The 19,261-nt window shown below is 29.4% G+C and overlaps 1 protein-coding gene across 1 annotated transcript; it reads left to right on the plus strand.

The window, feature by feature from the left end:
* The first annotated feature begins 2,440 nt into the window (after window positions 1-2,440).
* On the plus strand, window positions 2,441-5,238 carry LOC126781025 (class E basic helix-loop-helix protein 22-like). The gene is made up of 4 exons (XM_050505778.1): window positions 2,441-2,760; window positions 3,353-3,449; window positions 3,771-3,910; window positions 5,006-5,238. Exons 1-4 carry the CDS (start codon window positions 2,561-2,563, stop codon window positions 5,148-5,150), a joined length of 582 nt encoding a protein of 193 aa, XP_050361735.1. The 5' UTR covers window positions 2,441-2,560; the 3' UTR covers window positions 5,151-5,238.
* Window positions 5,239-19,261: the final 14,023 nt, after the last annotated feature.

Here is a 19,261-nt window from a genome sequence, read left to right on the forward strand (position 1 = left end):
GGATGAAATGAATTATATGAAATGAATTATATTCTTGGCCTAATTAGTTATTCATGGTACGATATAAACTATATATATGTATGTACAATAATTTAAATTTAGTTATTCTTACACGACTTTTCTACTTTTACACAGTATTACTATCTTAAGTCTTAGTCTCTAGATTAGACACAACATATTGATATTCTGTAACTGTAATGTAAACGTCAGATTCATAAAAAAATCAAAATATGTCGTACATAAATGTTAAAAAAAAGAATTCTCACAATAAGCTTAGTTTTGCTATTGTTTAATATGTAAGTAAATATATACAATGGTATAGATGGGATATACAAATAGTTGCTTTTGAGAGTTTCAAGAATAATTTCTTAGCTCGAATCTTAAGAATTGACATTCCGAATGTTGAAAGAATAAATCTTAAAAGTAGATCGCTTACAATTGTGGAAATTTGGCAGTATGGTTTGTACAGTAGTTTTACAAAATAGTCTTATAAATTGTCTGAGGTTTATTTTAAATTATATGTATATTTTAATAGATAAAATTACAAGTAATATAAATAGGTATTTTGTTCGTGTAAAAGTTTAAAGATAAGCTTTGTAAAAAAAACCATCTTCCTTTTTTGAATTATTATAAAAACAACCAAAAATGTACTTAGAATAACCAAATAAAAATAATAATAAAAATAAATGGAGTATTTAAAATAATCTAACCAAATACTTTTACACAAAATATTCTATGGATTGTTGTATTTATTTAAAGAAAATAGTCATTGTCTAGTCATTAGGTATAGGCTGTGAAAAGACATAGAACGGAATACGCATGATCATACTTATATAAAGCGTATATGATTTACATATAACATATATAAATTTACATTTATATTATGATAGACAAAAGTATTTGGACTTTAAAAATTTTTTAACTTCTTAAAATAAGGCAACTTAGCTTTGTCCCTAGATTACAAAATCTATCAATAAAAAAGACCTGTATGAGCCCAGAGAAAAAAATATTTAACAATAAATCTGAATATGTAAGAAATATTTAGATAAAAATGTCAAAGCAACAAAATATTAACTGTTATTGTTTAAGGACAACGATAGATGAATTATAAATATGTTGGTGATTACATGTTTATTATAATTTTGACGTATCGAAATTATTTTAGTTAGGAATGAACTGTGAGGAAAATTATATTATGTAATTGATAGAAATGTAAGAAATCGGAACTGACTGGAATAAGTTGTAAATAAATTGTATATTAAGAAATAAATGTTTAATAAATATATTTTTTGTTTACTTTTTCCAAATACTAAAATTATTACAAAAAAGTCGGTGTTAAAAGATAATTAAAACAACAAGAATATTTTAGTATCCAATACACAATTTTTTAACGTAAATATTGTTTGTTATTTCACATCACGAATCCAAGGACATATTCTGCTGATCGTAATTGTTAAAAAAAAAACATTTTTTGGTAATAAAAATAAGATTAATGAAATATTTTTTTATGAATTTCATAAAATAAATCCATCATAAATTATTATTCCATGTTAGATCACGATGTACTGAAAAAGTCCGATAACAAAATAAAAATTGCATAAGCTATTGAAACTACGTAAACAGTTTTAAAACGGAACGATATATTTCTAAGCCCGATTGAAATTTTCCTCAACATTTTGAGCTGGGAAATTCCTATAATAACAACTGCGATTTCGATGATTTAATGCTTAAAGCTCATCTGCATTTAACCCACTTACAAAACGGCTGAATAAATTATATCAAAGTAAGACATTATGGACGATGGATGCACGAATATGCAAGTGAAATGCTAATAACCCTTAAATGCATGCATTGTTTTGCATCATTTCTATTGAAAAATAATTTTCATAAGGACATTTTTTTATGAACCTTGTTACTGTGTCGTCTTCATCGGAAATCAAAACTATGTATTTAATTTATTTGTCTAAATCAGTCGTTCTATTTAATTAAGAGAATTTTGTGAATAATACGCTTATAATCATAATATAAATTAATTTTTGCTTAAATAACACAAAAAAACAAAGCTGTAATATTGAAATTGTAAAAAATTCCCATTTATAAATATTAAATTGAATCTTCTAAAGTATTGTCCCGTTTTTCCAAAAATAACTGTTTCTTTAAATAAAATTCATTAATAGTTTAGAAATAAAAATAGCATTAAAATATTCATTATTTTAAAATAAAAAATAGGGAGCAATGAATAGTGTAAGCATCATAGTCGTGATTATGTTATAACAATAGACGCACCGATACCGCGGGTCGTGCACGCGCTCAAATAAATCACATTCGCATCTCCGAACAATGCCGCGAGATCAGAGGGGTGCGCACCCCAGCTGCGTGCCCCGATCGATCTGTGGACCGCTCCAACTTCTCGCTGCAAAGCTTCACTGTCTGTCAACTCCGTACCAAATTCAAACGTCCGTCAAAAACAAATTAAAAAATAAACGTTATGTATTAATCGTAACTGGCCAGTAACATAGATATATTTTGTGTTTAGTGTAATGTGTTAGTATTTTTTATAATGGAGGGGCGGAGGACTTGGGATGGAGTGCCGCTGGGCGAGTCGCACTCTCCTCCACAGTCGGTGCCGGGGCGACGGACGCCGTTGGGTGCTGTTGGCCTCGGCGGCTTCTACATGCAAGGAGGCCAGCCTCCGCCTCAGCAACATTGCTATCCCACCGATGAAAACCAACCGGAACCAGGAACAAGCTACGCTCAAAGGTTAGTTATATCACATTAACGCATTATTTATTTATGGATATGATTGTAAGATAACTAAAAAAGAGTGTTTTCTTAAGTTCATATACTAAAGAGCGCATATGATAAAGTTACACACATTGAACAAAACATATATTGAAACAATGAATACTGAAAAAAAATATGTTTTGATAATATTAATTTTATTATATATTATTACATACATTATTATTCTTTAAACATGGATACATAAAAAATGATTACGGTTATTTATAATAAATATTAACCAGTAGATTTTTCTAGCGATATACGTCCCGCAAATATATGCAGTCATTCTCCGTACCATTTGTACCCCTTCATCATTCTTACCGGACATAGAAATCCGTCTATTGTTAGACACCGTACACTCGTACAATCCTAGCACTTGTTACGCTTCGGTACATTGTAAGCCCTGGCCTAATTCTCGTGAGGGTTGAATGTACTACATGTCTGTCCACTTATAGCATATATGAGCTTACAAATTGAAAAAATAAATAAAAATAATATACAAACATTTACAATTTATAATACTATATTATAAAAATGTATAACTTAATTCAAACATCTCAAATTTCAGACCCATTGGAGAAGGTAAATCTAAACAGAAGATAAGACAAGGAAAAAATGTGAGACTGAATATCAACGCTCGGGAACGGAGGAGGATGCACGATTTAGTATGTACTTCGTTTTTTTATTCATATAAATTATGATTTACATAATATATAATTTTGTAACGTTTTGAAATGCGGTTGCAACTAAAGATAATTAAAAACGATAACTATTAATTATTATTGGTTTGTGCAACTGTCTTTGGTACATTTAGCCCTTAAAGCATGGTCCTGAGCTTCTTGACACGCTTTTACTAATAACAAATTTATGTTTCTCCTTTTAGAAATATTTTTTTCTTTTCAATCAGGAATAGAACTTATTTTATTTAAAGTATATTATAAATAATATTTAATATTTTATTTAACCTTTCCTATGTTTACCTTCAGAATGATGCGCTCGATGAATTGCGTAGCGTCATCCCCTATGCACACTCGCCATCCGTTCGAAAGCTTTCCAAAATAGCAACACTGCTTCTTGCAAAAAACTACATCCTTATGCAGGCCAGCGCGCTTGAAGAGTTGCGCAGGTATGATTCATGTTAATATTATAATTTATGTCAAAAAAATAATAATTTATAACTTGCAACCTTAATAACACAAATTTAGAAAACCTATTTACATATATGAATGTATATATAGACTAAATGGAATATTTCCCTTAAATATTTAATGTTACAGAAGTTCTAGATGAAAAATCGATGAACGAAAAATCCATATTTCTAAAATCAAATTACGTGAATTTAAATGATGACTTAGGTAATATAACCAAGTGTTTTGAAATGGGTAAACAAATGCCTAGTTGAAAAAAAAGGTTACAATTCCATGTATAATAATTTATGTACATATACATGTAACTGTAAGTTAACAACACAGCGGGTAAAAGTTTACTAGATTTTCGCCCAATCGCCTTTAGCGGTATTGAGTTTGTAACTAGTACTTACATATTAAAATCTTATTATTACTCAAATAAAACTTTTATTCTTACGGATAAATTAGCTTTCTAAAGGTAAAAGAATTATTAAATTCGTTTTAGGAGTACATCGGTTACATACTTATAAACTCTTTACAATCTTTGTATAGATTTGTATTAATATTTAATGTTCGCACTATGGTCACACTTCGACAATAATCATTGTGAAAACTTTAGGAGAACATAATATATGGGTTTGCATGTTTTTTTTTTACCCTTATTTCAAATCTTTTATATTGATATCATTAAAACTCTTCAATCAAACACAGAAGAAAAAGGTATTTCACTGTTTCATCATGTTTATTTATATATAATTTGAGAACTTTGTACTTTATCGTCGTTTTGTTTTATTTTTCACATAATGTATTCATTTAAAGATTCAAAATTTTTTTTTTCTAATATTTATTCCTTAACAGAAAGAAATGATGAGTTTATATTTTTCAATAAAAAAAGTCTTATTATTAACTAATTTTCAATAATTAGTATCTAACTTTAATAAATAAAACCAAATAAAGAGTAGTAGTAACTCCACATACTTTCAAAATGAGAAAAGCGATAGAAACACGACGACTGTCAAAAGCCATATGAAAATAGAAGAATTGTAATATTATTGATGAATGATAATATTTATTATGCGATATTTTAATTCCAGATTGGTAGCTTATCTCCAAGGGACAGCCACAGCTGCTGGCTTCGTACCACCACCAGGATTCGACTTGACCACTCTCCCTGCAGCTGCGAAACTTTTACAGCCTCCGAATACTGGGCCGCCCGCGCCGCCAGATCCACCCTCTTGAGACCTAATTGTTAAATATGAACCATAGCATAGTTTCTTCTAGATATATAATGTCAAAACTATAAAATTAAACATTATAAAGTCCATATTACAAGCGTCACATAAATGTTGGCGACAAAAATCGTACATTAAAATTTTATTATTACTCTTATGTTATTTATAATTAAAATATTTTATTAAGTATAAATAGCATCATCGATCAATTTATACAAATTTTCTTGAGTATTTATCCAATAATAAGATTAAGATAGAATTCGGTTAGTAAAATTGATTCTTTTTTTTTTAAATTATCCATAATTGTCTATTAAATAAGAATTAGGGTTTTTTGATAACAGAAACATATTAAACAAAAACAACAAAGTTCATATGAGTTCTCAAAAAAAAAAAATTATCCATCAATTGCGTGCGGATGAACATCGAGTTTTAGCTTGCTGTAACTGTATAATTTTTTTCGTGTTCTAAGCGTAGTTTAAAATAAAATAATAAGTAAGAGCGTACTATGCGATATAGATTGTAGTATTCTTAAGTTTTAATATAGTGTCAATAAGTGACGACTATCGCCACATGAACACTAATGCTCAGTGTTTATTTTATGTTGAATCTAAGATAGAGTTTTTATTATGATTAAATAATTGCTTTAACTTGCAAGATGGTATTTTTAAAATAATCTAAATAATATCAAAAGTAACCTGTTAATTGTATTAACATGATTACTCACCGAAACTTTGCAGCTTAGGTAGTTAGTTATAAACTTGGATACTGTGATCTGATGTACACGCAAATTCATATGTGCAGTATATTAATATAGAAAAAACTGTTATTTTTACCAATTAACTGTTTATTCTGAACTTAAGTTTTATTCATTAACCATTATTTTTTGTATTTATTTAAATACAATAGTATAGAGGAAAACTAACTAATATTTTTAAGCAGACAAACAGTAAAAAATGTAATAAAATCAGATTGATGTAAATTAAACAACCATCTCCAATTATCAGCTAAAAATTATTTCATGTGGAAACACTTCCTTGTAATTTTGTTTAAAGTTTCATAATATTTAACAAGTTCCAATTTGATAAAAAAACTACTAAAGGGATGCTTTACGCCAAACAATACTTTTCTAAACCAGATTGACTAAAGATTAATTGTAATTAGGCCATCTCGCAAGTTCTAAGAAGCAACATTTTCCCCCTCTTCATATTAAGAGAGGACTGTGAATGCATGTGCCAAATAATTTAGTCAGTATTATAATAGTACATAAAGATGTAAATGAATTATTATAATAAATTTCATTACACTAATATAAGATATTACTTAAATGCAAGTATTATAAATTTTATAATTTATTTTGTAAGTGGCATATATATTGCCTTTATACTAAGATGAATACTTGGTGTATTTAAGTAAAAATATAGTTTTGTTATATAACAAAAGAATTTAGAACACAAAAGATAAGTAAGAAGTAAAAATCAAAATTCTTCAACTAATCAATTTCAATGATATTATTATTATGATATTTTCAAATTTAAATTATTACAAAAGGTTTTATATTTAAAAATGATAATTTAATTTAAAAAAAACACCTAGATTTGATTATTTAATGTATTGGCTGACTTAAAAGTCGTGTCGAGACTTCTGTGTCATACATATATTCTTGTTTCTTTCTTCATGACATTTTCTATTATATGAAAATTTAGGTTTAATTAGACTTAAATAGAATTTATATTATGATTTACAATTTTTCTAAAAACCAAAGTAAAATGTGATTTTAATTAGCAATAATCCATATAAAATATAAGTATTTAATTAATTATTTGTTTATAGTGAATTGTACCTAAAATAAATATATAAGAAATAGACACTATTTGGCTTTTAATAATTTAAATTTATGTTTTCCGTTTTTCGTTTAATGCGTTTGTACTATTTGGTTCTTAAGTAACGATTTAAATTGTATTCATAGTTGACAGTTGACATACTGAAACAAAAAGCTCAACTCCAGATTGTAATTTATTTTATTTAGTAAAAAAGTAATTTATAACGCAGTTAAGCTATAAAAGCCTATTAATTATTATCGTACATTATATTTTAAAGTATTTCATCTTACAACCATTACTAAATGTTTTTGGCTCTTTGATAAAATATAATAAATAATAAAGTATATAAATCAAGTAAATCACCTACATAAATTTCATACGTTTTTAGAAAAACTATTTTTGTTGTATATAATAATATATGTTTCTAGTGGTTATTTATTTTTTATGTACCTATTCCTTCTCTGATGAACTAAATATGTACGCACTGTGGAAACGTAATATATTTATATGAACATTATTCTCAATTGGAATAATAATTTGTTTATCGTATTTCTGTGAAATACATTTCCGTTCGCTTTGTCTCATAAAACTGTGATCACACTTTTGTGTTACCATGTTTGCAAAGAACTATTATTAATAATATAACCACCTACCACCACTACCACCGAATACCATCTATGTTGTTGTATTTCTTTTTGGTTTGGATGAGCCGATATTACTAGCACAATAGACTATAATTAGACTCTATGGTTTGTAGCGCATTGGTAGAGAAGCTGTACAGAATAGTATATACTCCTGGAAGTGCCAGTCGACAGTGAATGTAACCCTAACTCATTCGCTCTTTTTCAAATAGATATATTTAAAAAATAAAACAACAAAAATTGTTTATTTTTTTTGTGTCATCTGGATTGGTATAACGTTTATATATATATATAAAACTTTATATATATATATATATTTTATATATATATATATATATATATATATATATATATATATATATATATATATATATATATATAACATATATTATAAATATATAACAGGACTAAGAACTTAAAAAAGATCGAAGTAAAAAAATATTTCTAATTTAGAATAATTTTTAACTTAACTTAAAACAAAAGTTAATTCAAGTGTAGCCCCATCTATTGAAAATTCGTGTACTTTTTTTTTATCATTACATTATAGACTAAAGTATTAGAACCAACCATATGGTTTTCATATGCGATAACTAACAAACTAAGTAGTTTTAATACTCGCCTATAGATGGCGCTTTAATAGAAGCTGCAAAAGCCACACCCAGGTGCATATATATCCATATTATATATTGCCATGAGGAAATACGTGCATGTATCAATATCCATAGGTATAAACATTATACCATATAACTGGTTTGACGTTAAGTGGGCGTACATTTATATACTATTAAAGTCCAAATAAATTGAAAGAAAAAAAAATCTACAAACGCCAGGAAACAAAAATATATAATATATGTTGATTTATAAATTTATTCATTTGAAAATTTAGTAAATAAAGGGACCAGCTCAGCGTTAGATTTCGATTCACCAATACTGAGCTGGCTCCTTTTTCCATACAACATTATACGTGAATTTATATTTGTCGTTATTTGCCAATAAAACGTTATTATTAAAAAAAAAAAAAACAATATTTAAATAAACTATTCAATCTCTAAATATTTCCCTCGATTTGGAAAGCAAGTAATTTACATTTTTGTCAATTCTCTTTTACCTTTTATGTAGACAGACGTATTTACTAATTTGTTTTGTTTTTTATGTCGCCATGGTCGTGCCATGGTATAAACGGCCTTTTTGTACAAGGACGTGACATTTGACCTATGCAGCGTAGCCTAGACAAGTAATTGTATGGTGTTATACAACCATTACCTTCATCTGATAAATAATAGGTGTTACAAATTAAAGGTAAAAAATAAAAGGTAGGTGTTAGCGTTGAGGTTTTTGTTAATAGAAACATATTCTGTACGGTGATAGGTGGTAGGTTGATGGCACATTAAAATGTAAAATTACTTATCCAGTTGTGCCTGTATAGTAAGTAATATATTTATATTATTATAAGTATATTTTGCTACGTATTTTTCATATTAATATTTGTATTCTTATAGCAAAATTTCTATGGAAATTACAAAATAAAAACGTTATTACGTTACATGAAATAATGTAAACTCATTCGTTTTTTACCAAACGACAGATTACCAAGAGCGTTTTAGATAATGTTATTTCTGATAAGAATTACTTCATGAATACTATTCGATAAATCTTATCAAACAAACTTTCTTTAATTTTATCTAACGTAAGTTTTAATATAACAGATTTACCTACACGATTAATTGATTTTAAGGAAATTAATATTTATTGCTATACTTAGTCAACTTGATAAGTTTTACAATGAACATAAAAATATTAAAGAAATATCGTGATTACTTTTTAAATATTTAAAGTATTTGTTTATAATATAAATCAAAATTTAATTTATTTGAAAATCTTTTATTATATGCTTCAACGAGACACATAGTTTTTTTTTAAATAAATTATATCTTGGTCTTGTACTTTGTTTAGAAATAAGTCTTTTCAGGTAAATGTCAGTCGTCTTACTTAAATGTCACAATAAACATTATGTAAGCCAGAAGCGACATGTTTATATATATGTATATATATGTTGAAGTAACAGAGAGAAACACCTAAGAGGACACCGCCCAAGCTGAAACTAATATCTAGATATACTATTATTATATATCCACTATAATTATCCGGCCTGTCTGAAGTCTGGCTCGGTACCCTACGATTGTCAAAATGAGTATGATACTTGATGACTATTGCTGTTTAGCTTGATTTTTTGTTTTAAGCATGTTCCCGTATTTTGACTATCGATAAAATATACCGTTTTGTTTTTTTTCGACATAAGTCGTAAAAAATAATAGGTTATAAAAAAACCTACAATTAAATGTGATATTCGTAAAAATGTATAATTATTAAAAACATAAAAATTTTAAAGTTAACATAGACACGGTTGTCGGTCTCAATCTCATGTTGCATCTCACATCTCACATAGCGTCGAGAGAATCATACATTTTTCACAATTTCAACTTAATAAATGGTAAATCTAGTTTGTTTTATTTTCTACGATTACAACAATTTAAGTTTCAACATTCATATTATTATATTACATTACATTAGTAAATTTATTACTACGTATAAGAATTTTATTCAAGAAATAAAATTACATTTTTAGAAGTAAAATTATAGAATTTACGTAGTAATGGCATGTTGGAATATTGTCTTTAAAACCAAAATGTTTACTGAAGCAACAGAACGATTAAACCATCAGTATTTCATTTTTAAAGTGCTTTCTTACAATGTATTAACAGACTTGACTTAACAAGTTTTATAGACTCGAACGGGTATTTAAGTCCGTAAGGATACTTTGGAATCTGAAAATTCATAAGCTAAACAGTAGATGTATGAGGCAATGAAATATGTAACAGCTTGGTTTAAGTACTCGGTGGCAGCGACCGATTAACCACTCATCATATATTCTACCGCCAATCAGCAATACTTAGTACTGTTGTGTTTCTGTTTGATGGGTAAGTTAGGTAAGTGGCGCGTTGACTATGTATGGGGAGGGGGGTTGTTAATCTTTCTTACACTGCCAACATCTATGGGTAATGGTGACCACTTACCATCAGCTAGTCAATTGTAAAAAACAGTTTTTTTTTATACAAAACAAAATGATGTATATATTATTACTTGTTAAATGGGTGGTACATAACCCAGCATGGGTGAACCAACCATGTTACAAACAGCTAGCATTTGTTTAACATTCTTAAAATATTATATAACATTTGAGCAAACTTAAAAAATACAATATAATACGAGTTCGTAACGAAAATTGCTTCGAACGTAATTTACATGGCAACCCGGGCGTAATATTTGTATTTGTGTTTTTCACATTAAAATTAATTCAATTTGAACGAAAAACAAGAAAGAGAACACAATCTAGTTTTTTTTTGCTTAGTGTTAAAGAAAAATGACCAAAAATATATGGACCATGATCCAAATATCTACCACTAACGAGACTTATGTCATAAAATAATGTACTAAATAAAGTGTAATTATACCCAGACCGCAACAAAAAAATATGCTGTCAGTAAAAAGTAGTAAATGAATGAAAACTAAACTTCACGCTTCGTACTTTACAAATAACTCATGTTTTTATGCGAAAAATATCGTTAATATACAGGCTTATACGCATGTACATGTATGTGCCAATTGAGCCAACAGCAACAAGTCATTTCGAAAAAAAATTTTTGGTCAAAGGCCTGGAAGAAAGAAAACACAACGCATGTTTCAAGTACCTGGAACTACTCTAGGTACTGAGATAAAAACCGATTGCGTTAATGTTCTAGCGCATTATTTGCGAAGTGCGAAAGGGATAAAAATAGTGTTATCTTCAATTTGCGCGGGGTTATCGATGAATCATCATTAGCGCAGCATTAAGAGTAGCTACCTGCGCACAATTAAAATGGATTTAAATAAATAGTGAAACAAAAAAAATATATACTATTATTATTTTTTATATAGTCATAACTTTTTACTGACAGATTATGTTTTTTTCTCATACTAAAAGTTAGTCTCTGTTTAGTCGACTATAAGACAACATAGGTCTCGTTAGTAGTGCCATATCTTTATACATTTATGTTATATAACTAGCTAACGGTTTTAATATTATAGACAATACCGTAGTAAAATAAAATTCGAATTAAGTTTAATTATAAAAATACCAGTATTCTATAACTTGTTGTTATTCACTTTAACACTAATGAAATCTATGACTGCCTTTTTGGTGTAGTGGCTTGATGTAAGGCCGCAGACCTGAAGGTCCTGTTCTGTCAGAAAATTTTCAGTAGCAGCCCGGAGTCTGGAAGTTTAAAATGTGTACACTCCCATGCCTCGGAAAGCACGTAAAGCCGTTGGTCCTGCGCCTGAACTCTTTCCGGTCGTGTCGGATTACGAAGTCACGGAATAGAGAGTGCACCTGTGTTTGCACTCACACTTGTGCAATATAATATCTCCTGCGTAGTTGGCTAATCTCTTTTTTGAGATTGGCCGATGTGGCCGAAATCGGTCTGGACGACATTATTAATGAAATCTATGCAAATAGTTAGAATATATTATATATGCTAAATAATATATTGTTACTCTTTCTTTCATTACTTTTCTTTCATCTTTCATATCGATAAATTTAAATTTACATAATATACTACTTACTGCTCTTTACATAATACACTATTATAGGAATAAAATAAGTTTAATTCATATAAGATACCAAAATGAAAACAGTTCTTAACTATAAATAGCTTCGATCAACTTTTCATTCAAAAGAAGATCGAATTTTAAGATCACCTTACGTTTTTAAATAGTATATTTAAAAAAAAATTACAAGCGTAATAACGTATCTCCACTGCAATTTCAAACAACGACAAAGTGGTATTTTGATAAATCTAAAATTACTGATTTCAGTTTTCATTTTTAATAAAGGACAAAATAACTTATGTCATATTATATTCATAAGTTTTAATTGTGATGTTTTACCGTTTATTTCAACTTCTATATAACCTCGAATACTTACGCAAGCTGTCTATAAAAAATCATTTGTAATTTCTTAGCTGGAGGTACTTATTGGTACTAGAACATGTCAAAGGCTCTTCCTATGTTTAATATTTCGATGGAACATTTAGGTACTATCATAATATTGTGAGATGAAATACGTTAGGAAGCAATCCCAACCCTAACGTTGATGAATACGAGAGAGCTTGAGGCAACGCTAGCTATGTAGTACGAAATTTAATCTACCCCCGTCTACCACCCACGCCACCCGACCCCTGTCTTGCTTCTCTTACCTACCTTCCATATGTCCATTATAAAAATAATTTATTCATGTCAACTTGGCTTTTTAATGAATATACCAACACGTAAATGACCGTAGTATGAAGAAGTTTGCTTTCCACTGTTGCCATGAGAACGTTAAAGCCGGTTCGATTCAAGCTACGTAATAGTGCCTAGGTACGAAGCGATACGACGTCGGACTATATACGTATTACTACACAGACCTACACAGTACACAGGGACTGGCAACGACACAGTATATTGTTAAAAATTAGATCATTCTTGGTTAATATTTTAATTGGTTTAATGTTAATTTAAGTAGGTTTAATGTTTTACAAAATAGTTGGTACTGGTCGTAGGGCTTTGTGCAAGCTCGTCTGGATAGTACCACCCACTCATCAGATATTCTACCGCAAAACAGCAGTACTTTGTATTGTTGTGTTCCGGTTTGAAGGGTGAGTGAGCCAGTGTAATTACAGGCACAAGGGACATAACATCTTAGTTCCCAAGGTAGGTGGCGCATTGGTGATGTAAGCGATGGTTAACATTTCTTACAATGCCAATGTCTATGGACGTTGGTGACAACTTACCATCAGGTGGCCCATATGCTGTCATAATACCTTATTAAAATTTAATTTAAATATTTTTCTGAAACTTGTCGTGAGAGACGATTAATTTGTATGCAACACAAGCAATTATTGAAGAACCAATTCATATTCTGAAAGAAAAAATACTCTAGCTAGTGACTTACATACTGATCAACTATTTCATTTGTCTTGTATTCTCTACCAAGTCGTACTTACAAGTCATAACATTTGTTTTATAAATCCACAAGAAAGACTTTCAATCTTTACATTTGTATGAAACAAAAAATATATGTAGTAAACAAGCATTTATTAAGTAATTTATTAGTGGTAGAGCTTTGTGCAAGCTTGTCTGGGTAGGTACCACCCACTCGTCAGATATTCTACCGCAAAACAGCAGTACTTGGTATTGGTGTGTTCCGGTTTGAAGGGTGAGTGAGCCAGTGTAATTACAGGCACAAGGGACATAACATCTTAGTTCCCAAGGTAGGTGGCGCATTGGTGATGTAAGCGATGGTTAACATTTCTTACAATGCCAATGTCTATGGGCGTTGGTGACCACTTACCATCAGGTGGCCCATATGCTCGTCCGCCTTCCTATTTAATATAATATATATATATATATAAAATTTGTAGAAAACTTCAACATTTCTCTGCGACCTGTTGAAATTTTGTTTTAAGTGTAACCAATTAGACAATAGACATAATATGAAAAACTTTAGTTTGCACAAACAATAACAAGATGATATTTGCAACCAGAGAAAGATTTATTTATGAAACTATAATTACGTTTAATACGTGTATCCCATACCATATACACATTAAAACAATGGTAATTGAATCGATTTAGTTTTTCATTTTATTTACTTTACTACCTCAAATCTTTGTTATAAATTATTTTACTTCTAATTTATATCGTGGTTTCCTTTAAATATAAATTATTTCGATAACCATCATTACATATGCCAGGCGTCCCGTGACAGCCTATATTTCCGATAATTAAGAACGAAAAATCTAAATGCTTGCATATTTAACTACATTATTTAGTATTATTAAAGATTTGCTAGCGGATGTTACATAAATAATATTTTAATAAATTATGTACTAAAACTAGAAACATTTTATGTACACCCATTTGAAAGCAAACACTGCAAGCATAGTGTTCTTGCGCCGATTACAATTTTATAAAAGTTTTAAGGTGCTTGACTAATAAGTACATTTGTCTACTTCTCTTAGGCGTTTAATAAATTTAATTTATTTTTTCGATTCAAAACAACGATCGTAAAACCACTACAAAGTCTTAGCTAAAATTACAATATAAATACTTTACTGCCTCGTTGGTCTAGTGGCTAGATGTAAGGCCGCAAACTCGAACATCCTGGGTGCAATTCCCAGGTCGGGCCAATAAAAAGTTATTGGATTCTTCTGTCAGAAAATTCTTAGTAGCAGCCCGGAGTCTGAAAGTTGGAAGTATGTACACTCCCGTGCCTCGGAAAGCACGTAAAGCCGTTGGTCTTGCGCCTGAACTCTTTCCGGTCAGGTCGAATTGCCGTCCCATCGGATTATGAGAGTTAGGGAAAAGAGAGTATTCCTGTGTTTGCGCACACACTTGTGCACCATAATATCTCCTGCGTAGTTAGCTAATCTCTCTTGAGATTGGCCGCCGTGGCCGAAATCGGTCTGGAGGACATTATTATTATTATTACAATATCTTTACATTGTCAAAAATGGTATTTTTGAATATAATAGTAGAAATAACTTTTATTTATCTTCTAATATTAATCTATGTCGTCCACAAGTTCACTACAGACTATGTTCTCGTATATAATTATATATGAATAATAGAGTATTATTATTTACAAATACTATTATAACGAAAGAACTTATTTCAGATATTTAATTAAACAAGTAAAGTTTCATCGAATAATTTTTCGCAGTCTGTAAAAATTACAGGCGAGAGCGAGAAAGCCCTATGCAAGCGTCGCTTTCGCCCTCCGCGAAAGCCTCCTGAAAATATCTATTGATTATCGTATACATGCTGCTTGGTACGTATAGCCACCTCGCCCTATATTATGTCTACCGCCACAGAGTGCCAATTTATTTGACGAACGCTCCCATATTGCTAGCGAGTACACCAACAACTGAGATGCAATTAGTAGTGACGGAAACAAAGCCAAAAATATACGTCCAAGAGACAAATATAAAAAATAAAGGTGACTCTAATCTTACGACAAATAATTGTATATTAATTTGTTTAACGTCACTATGTATTTATATTATACTATAAGTGTACATTTTTCTACGGCGAAAAAATAATTACGCGAAGCTTCAGGTGACATTTACAAAATATATATGTATATATATAGTCACAAAACCAACGTAGTTTTTCGTGGAAACATTTACAACTGGACCTAAAACATTTTGTTTAAGCACGCCATGTCTTACTAATAATAAAGTCTTAAAATAGATTAAAACATACGTCGATTACCTTGAGTAACAAAATGCTATTTTTATTACGAATTCATGCTGCTCGACGTTCAGCGTACAGCGCTTAACTCACCTTACATTTAGATTGATTTCAAGAGAAATAAAACCTATTCGTGATAATGGTATTAGGAAAATTGTATGACAAATATCTCTTGCTCTAAAGAAATATGTTTAATTTTTTAAATTTCGTGTATTTTTTTTACGACACTTGGTGTATTTCTAACTCCTTAAATCGTTTTTTTTTTCAGTGTAATAAAATCTTGATGTGTATTTAATATTGTTGTATATAAGAATAACAAGTGACCAAGTGCAAAGTCACATTCACAGTAAAAAACACAGACATTTTTGAATTTCTAATTATCAATATTTGTTTATCTAGAAAGGTAGATCGGGCAAATAGGCTGGACACCTGATGGTAAGTACCACCGATCATATACATTGGCATATATTGGCAAATAAATAATACAATTTCACATTGTCTATGAATAAGATGTTATGTCTACCTTACACTGACCCACTTGAGTGGGTGGGTAAAGGTTGACCTTTAAAGTGGAGTACAAAAATTTAATAATTTATATTTATCGCTAGAATAATTGATAAGTTTATGTTATCTACATAAGTGTTTTACACTGAGCCAAACAACAATTTCACATTGTCTATGAATAAGATGTTATGTCTACTGACCCACTTGAGTTGGTGGATAAAGGTTGACCTTTAAAGTGGAGTACAAAAAATTAATAATTTATATTTATCGCTAGAATAATTGATAAGTTTATGTTATCTACATAAGTGTTTTACACTGAGCCAAACAACAGTGTCGCTAAGCTTCGGCGAAAAAAGTGTGGTGAAGAGTTTTATGTATTTTTAATATAAATAAGAAATATATTTTATTTACTACTACAATGTCGTTAAGTTCGACTACAGCAGTAGCTACTAAGATACGATACAAAATAGACACCGTAATCTAACAATTCATCTGAGTACCAGGAGTACATGCCCCTCAAAAATATTTAACAAGTTTAATATATTATATGTATGTATACGCACAAGTATTACAATAAGGCCTGAAGACAAAAAGGTCACGAATAAATATCTAATTCAATAGAAACTATATGAATTATAATTTTGTCTGTAGAATATGAACTAAGCGACATAAAGTTTTCACATGAGCGCGTTAATAAAAATAGATAAATGGTAATTATAGACTGATTGAATTGTAATCAGATTCTTATTAAAAAGAAATGTTATACTTAGTATATAAACTCTGTTGTAAGTTTAAGTATCTGTACTAAAGATACATAATTTTAATTTTACGAAATGGTATTTTATGAAGAACCATTGTTTATTATATGTGAAATAACAAGAACAAAAAATAATATTACTCACACTTATGTTTGAAACTTAATAGGTATTCTATTATGTCGTGAATATATGTACATGTAATAATAATATTATACATTAAGTTAAAATTATATCATATGTATTTTTAAGTAATAGTACGAAATTATAATATTTGTTGTTACTAGATTATTTAGATTGTATATCTAAGATTAATAGAAATACGATATTTTAGATTCATAGAATGTAGGCAATTTTATTTTTTTATATTATCGCAATCTTCGTAAAACAAGTGTTCATTACTATTTTTTTATGAAATCGTGCTTTGTTACTATTTATTCCTGTTTAGCGGAAGAATATATGATTAGTGGGTGGTACCTACCCAGACGGGCTTGCCCTAAGCCCTACCACCGAATAAAACGAATAATATTATCTGAGTAACCAACTGTGAACTGCAAACCACTAAGATAATACGTGTTCAAACACTAATTTTTATTATATATTTTTTATATTTATGTTTGTTTTGAAATCGTTATCTAACATTATTTTCATGTTTCTTAAAAACTATACTTATATCTAGCCACTTTATGGAAAAATCGAACTATTCTAAATTCTGTAAATGCAGGCAAGTTCGCGGCAAGCCATGCATACGATAAGGTTTCGAAGTTATGCAAATTACGCGAAACAAAGTGATTTGTGTGGTAACTTAGTGTGTTTTTGTATGACCATAAATACACGTACAATAGCTAGAAAATATCTGGTTAACCATATTACTGAAACCTATTGATGTACTTATTTAGTCAAATCGGTAGGTATTTTATTTATTTTATATTATTTTTTTAGGGAAACATAAACCAGCTTTGTTTCCACAATAACATAACACACGACAGAGAGTAGAGTTTATATAAGTTAGATAACCGTATACATATAGCGAAAGAACATACAAAGTGCGATATTTTAAATGAAGTTTAAGAGATTTTCCGTTTTAACGATATTCAACTAAAATAATTTGATAAGCATAACACCCAGTCTCTATTTAAAATGCATGAATATATATGGTAGACATTTCGTTTATGACTCCAAAAAACATTAAAACAAACTTTCTCTGATAAATATTGGAGCATCTAAACATTGATTTTCAAAAACTTATATTATCAGAAATAAAACATACTTTTTTCTCACATTTTTGTCAATATTACAAGATTAAAAAATTCAAGCTATAATAATCCGAATATATGTGTAATGTAGAGTAGTGATATGATGAGTAGTAAAATGTTGACTCTGTGTGGTTTTATTCCATTTATATTGTTTTTATAACAGTCTTAGTTTTGTAATTAATTAATACAGTTATATATAACTGTAGCTTAAGTTGGTTCGTCGTATAGTATACGTATACATGAATCATGATATGACGTAGAGCTTGTGTCGAAAGAGACCTGTCGAGTGTCGAATTTGCCCGAGCAAAGGTTATGAACTGCGACGCTTATTTGCTATCCAACATTTAAAGTAAATTATTTGTTAGTTTTGTTTATATATAATATTTTGACTTTCTATCTAATAAAACATTTATGTTTGTATGCTACATATAAATTCATATAAAAAAATTAATGATACAAATTTCTTTTTGAAACTTAAGTGCGTAAAGGCAATATACACTTTACTTAAAAATAAAAAAACTTCATGTTTGAAACGCAATTTAATTAAAATAAAGGGTACACTACATTTTGTACGAAGGAAAATCACAATGTAGAGCTGGTATTATTATAAAGAGAGAGACGAATCGCGCTTGCGCGCCTTCGACGGGTGAACGCGGTGCTGAGGGTCGCAAGGCCGGGGGGAAGAGCGAAGGGAGAGGAAACGTCACGTCGAACAACGTAAGTTTTATGCTACCAAATTCAGAAGGTCTCGAAAGCAACGATTTAGACCATGTTAGCCGGCTTTTTAATTTTGTCGAATTCAAACTTGCCT

The sequence above is a fragment of the Nymphalis io genome, chromosome 3 (genome assembly GCF_905147045.1).
Source record: "Nymphalis io chromosome 3, ilAglIoxx1.1, whole genome shotgun sequence".
Lineage (NCBI taxonomy): Eukaryota > Metazoa > Arthropoda > Insecta > Lepidoptera > Nymphalidae > Nymphalis > Nymphalis io.

What these genes read in the sequence shown, in the direction of transcription:
- LOC126781025 (XM_050505778.1), top strand. Translation starts at nt 2,561, where the DNA reads ATGGAGGGGCGGAGGACTTGGGATGGAGTGCCGCTGGGCGAGTCGCAC. An exon ending in GGAACAAGCTACGCTCAAAG is followed by an intron (nt 2,761 to 3,352) that starts GTTAGTTATATC and finishes CTCAAATTTCAG; the next exon opens with ACCCATTGGAGAAGGTAAAT. An exon ending in GGAGGAGGATGCACGATTTA is followed by an intron (nt 3,450 to 3,770) that starts GTATGTACTTCG and finishes GTTTACCTTCAG; the next exon opens with AATGATGCGCTCGATGAATT.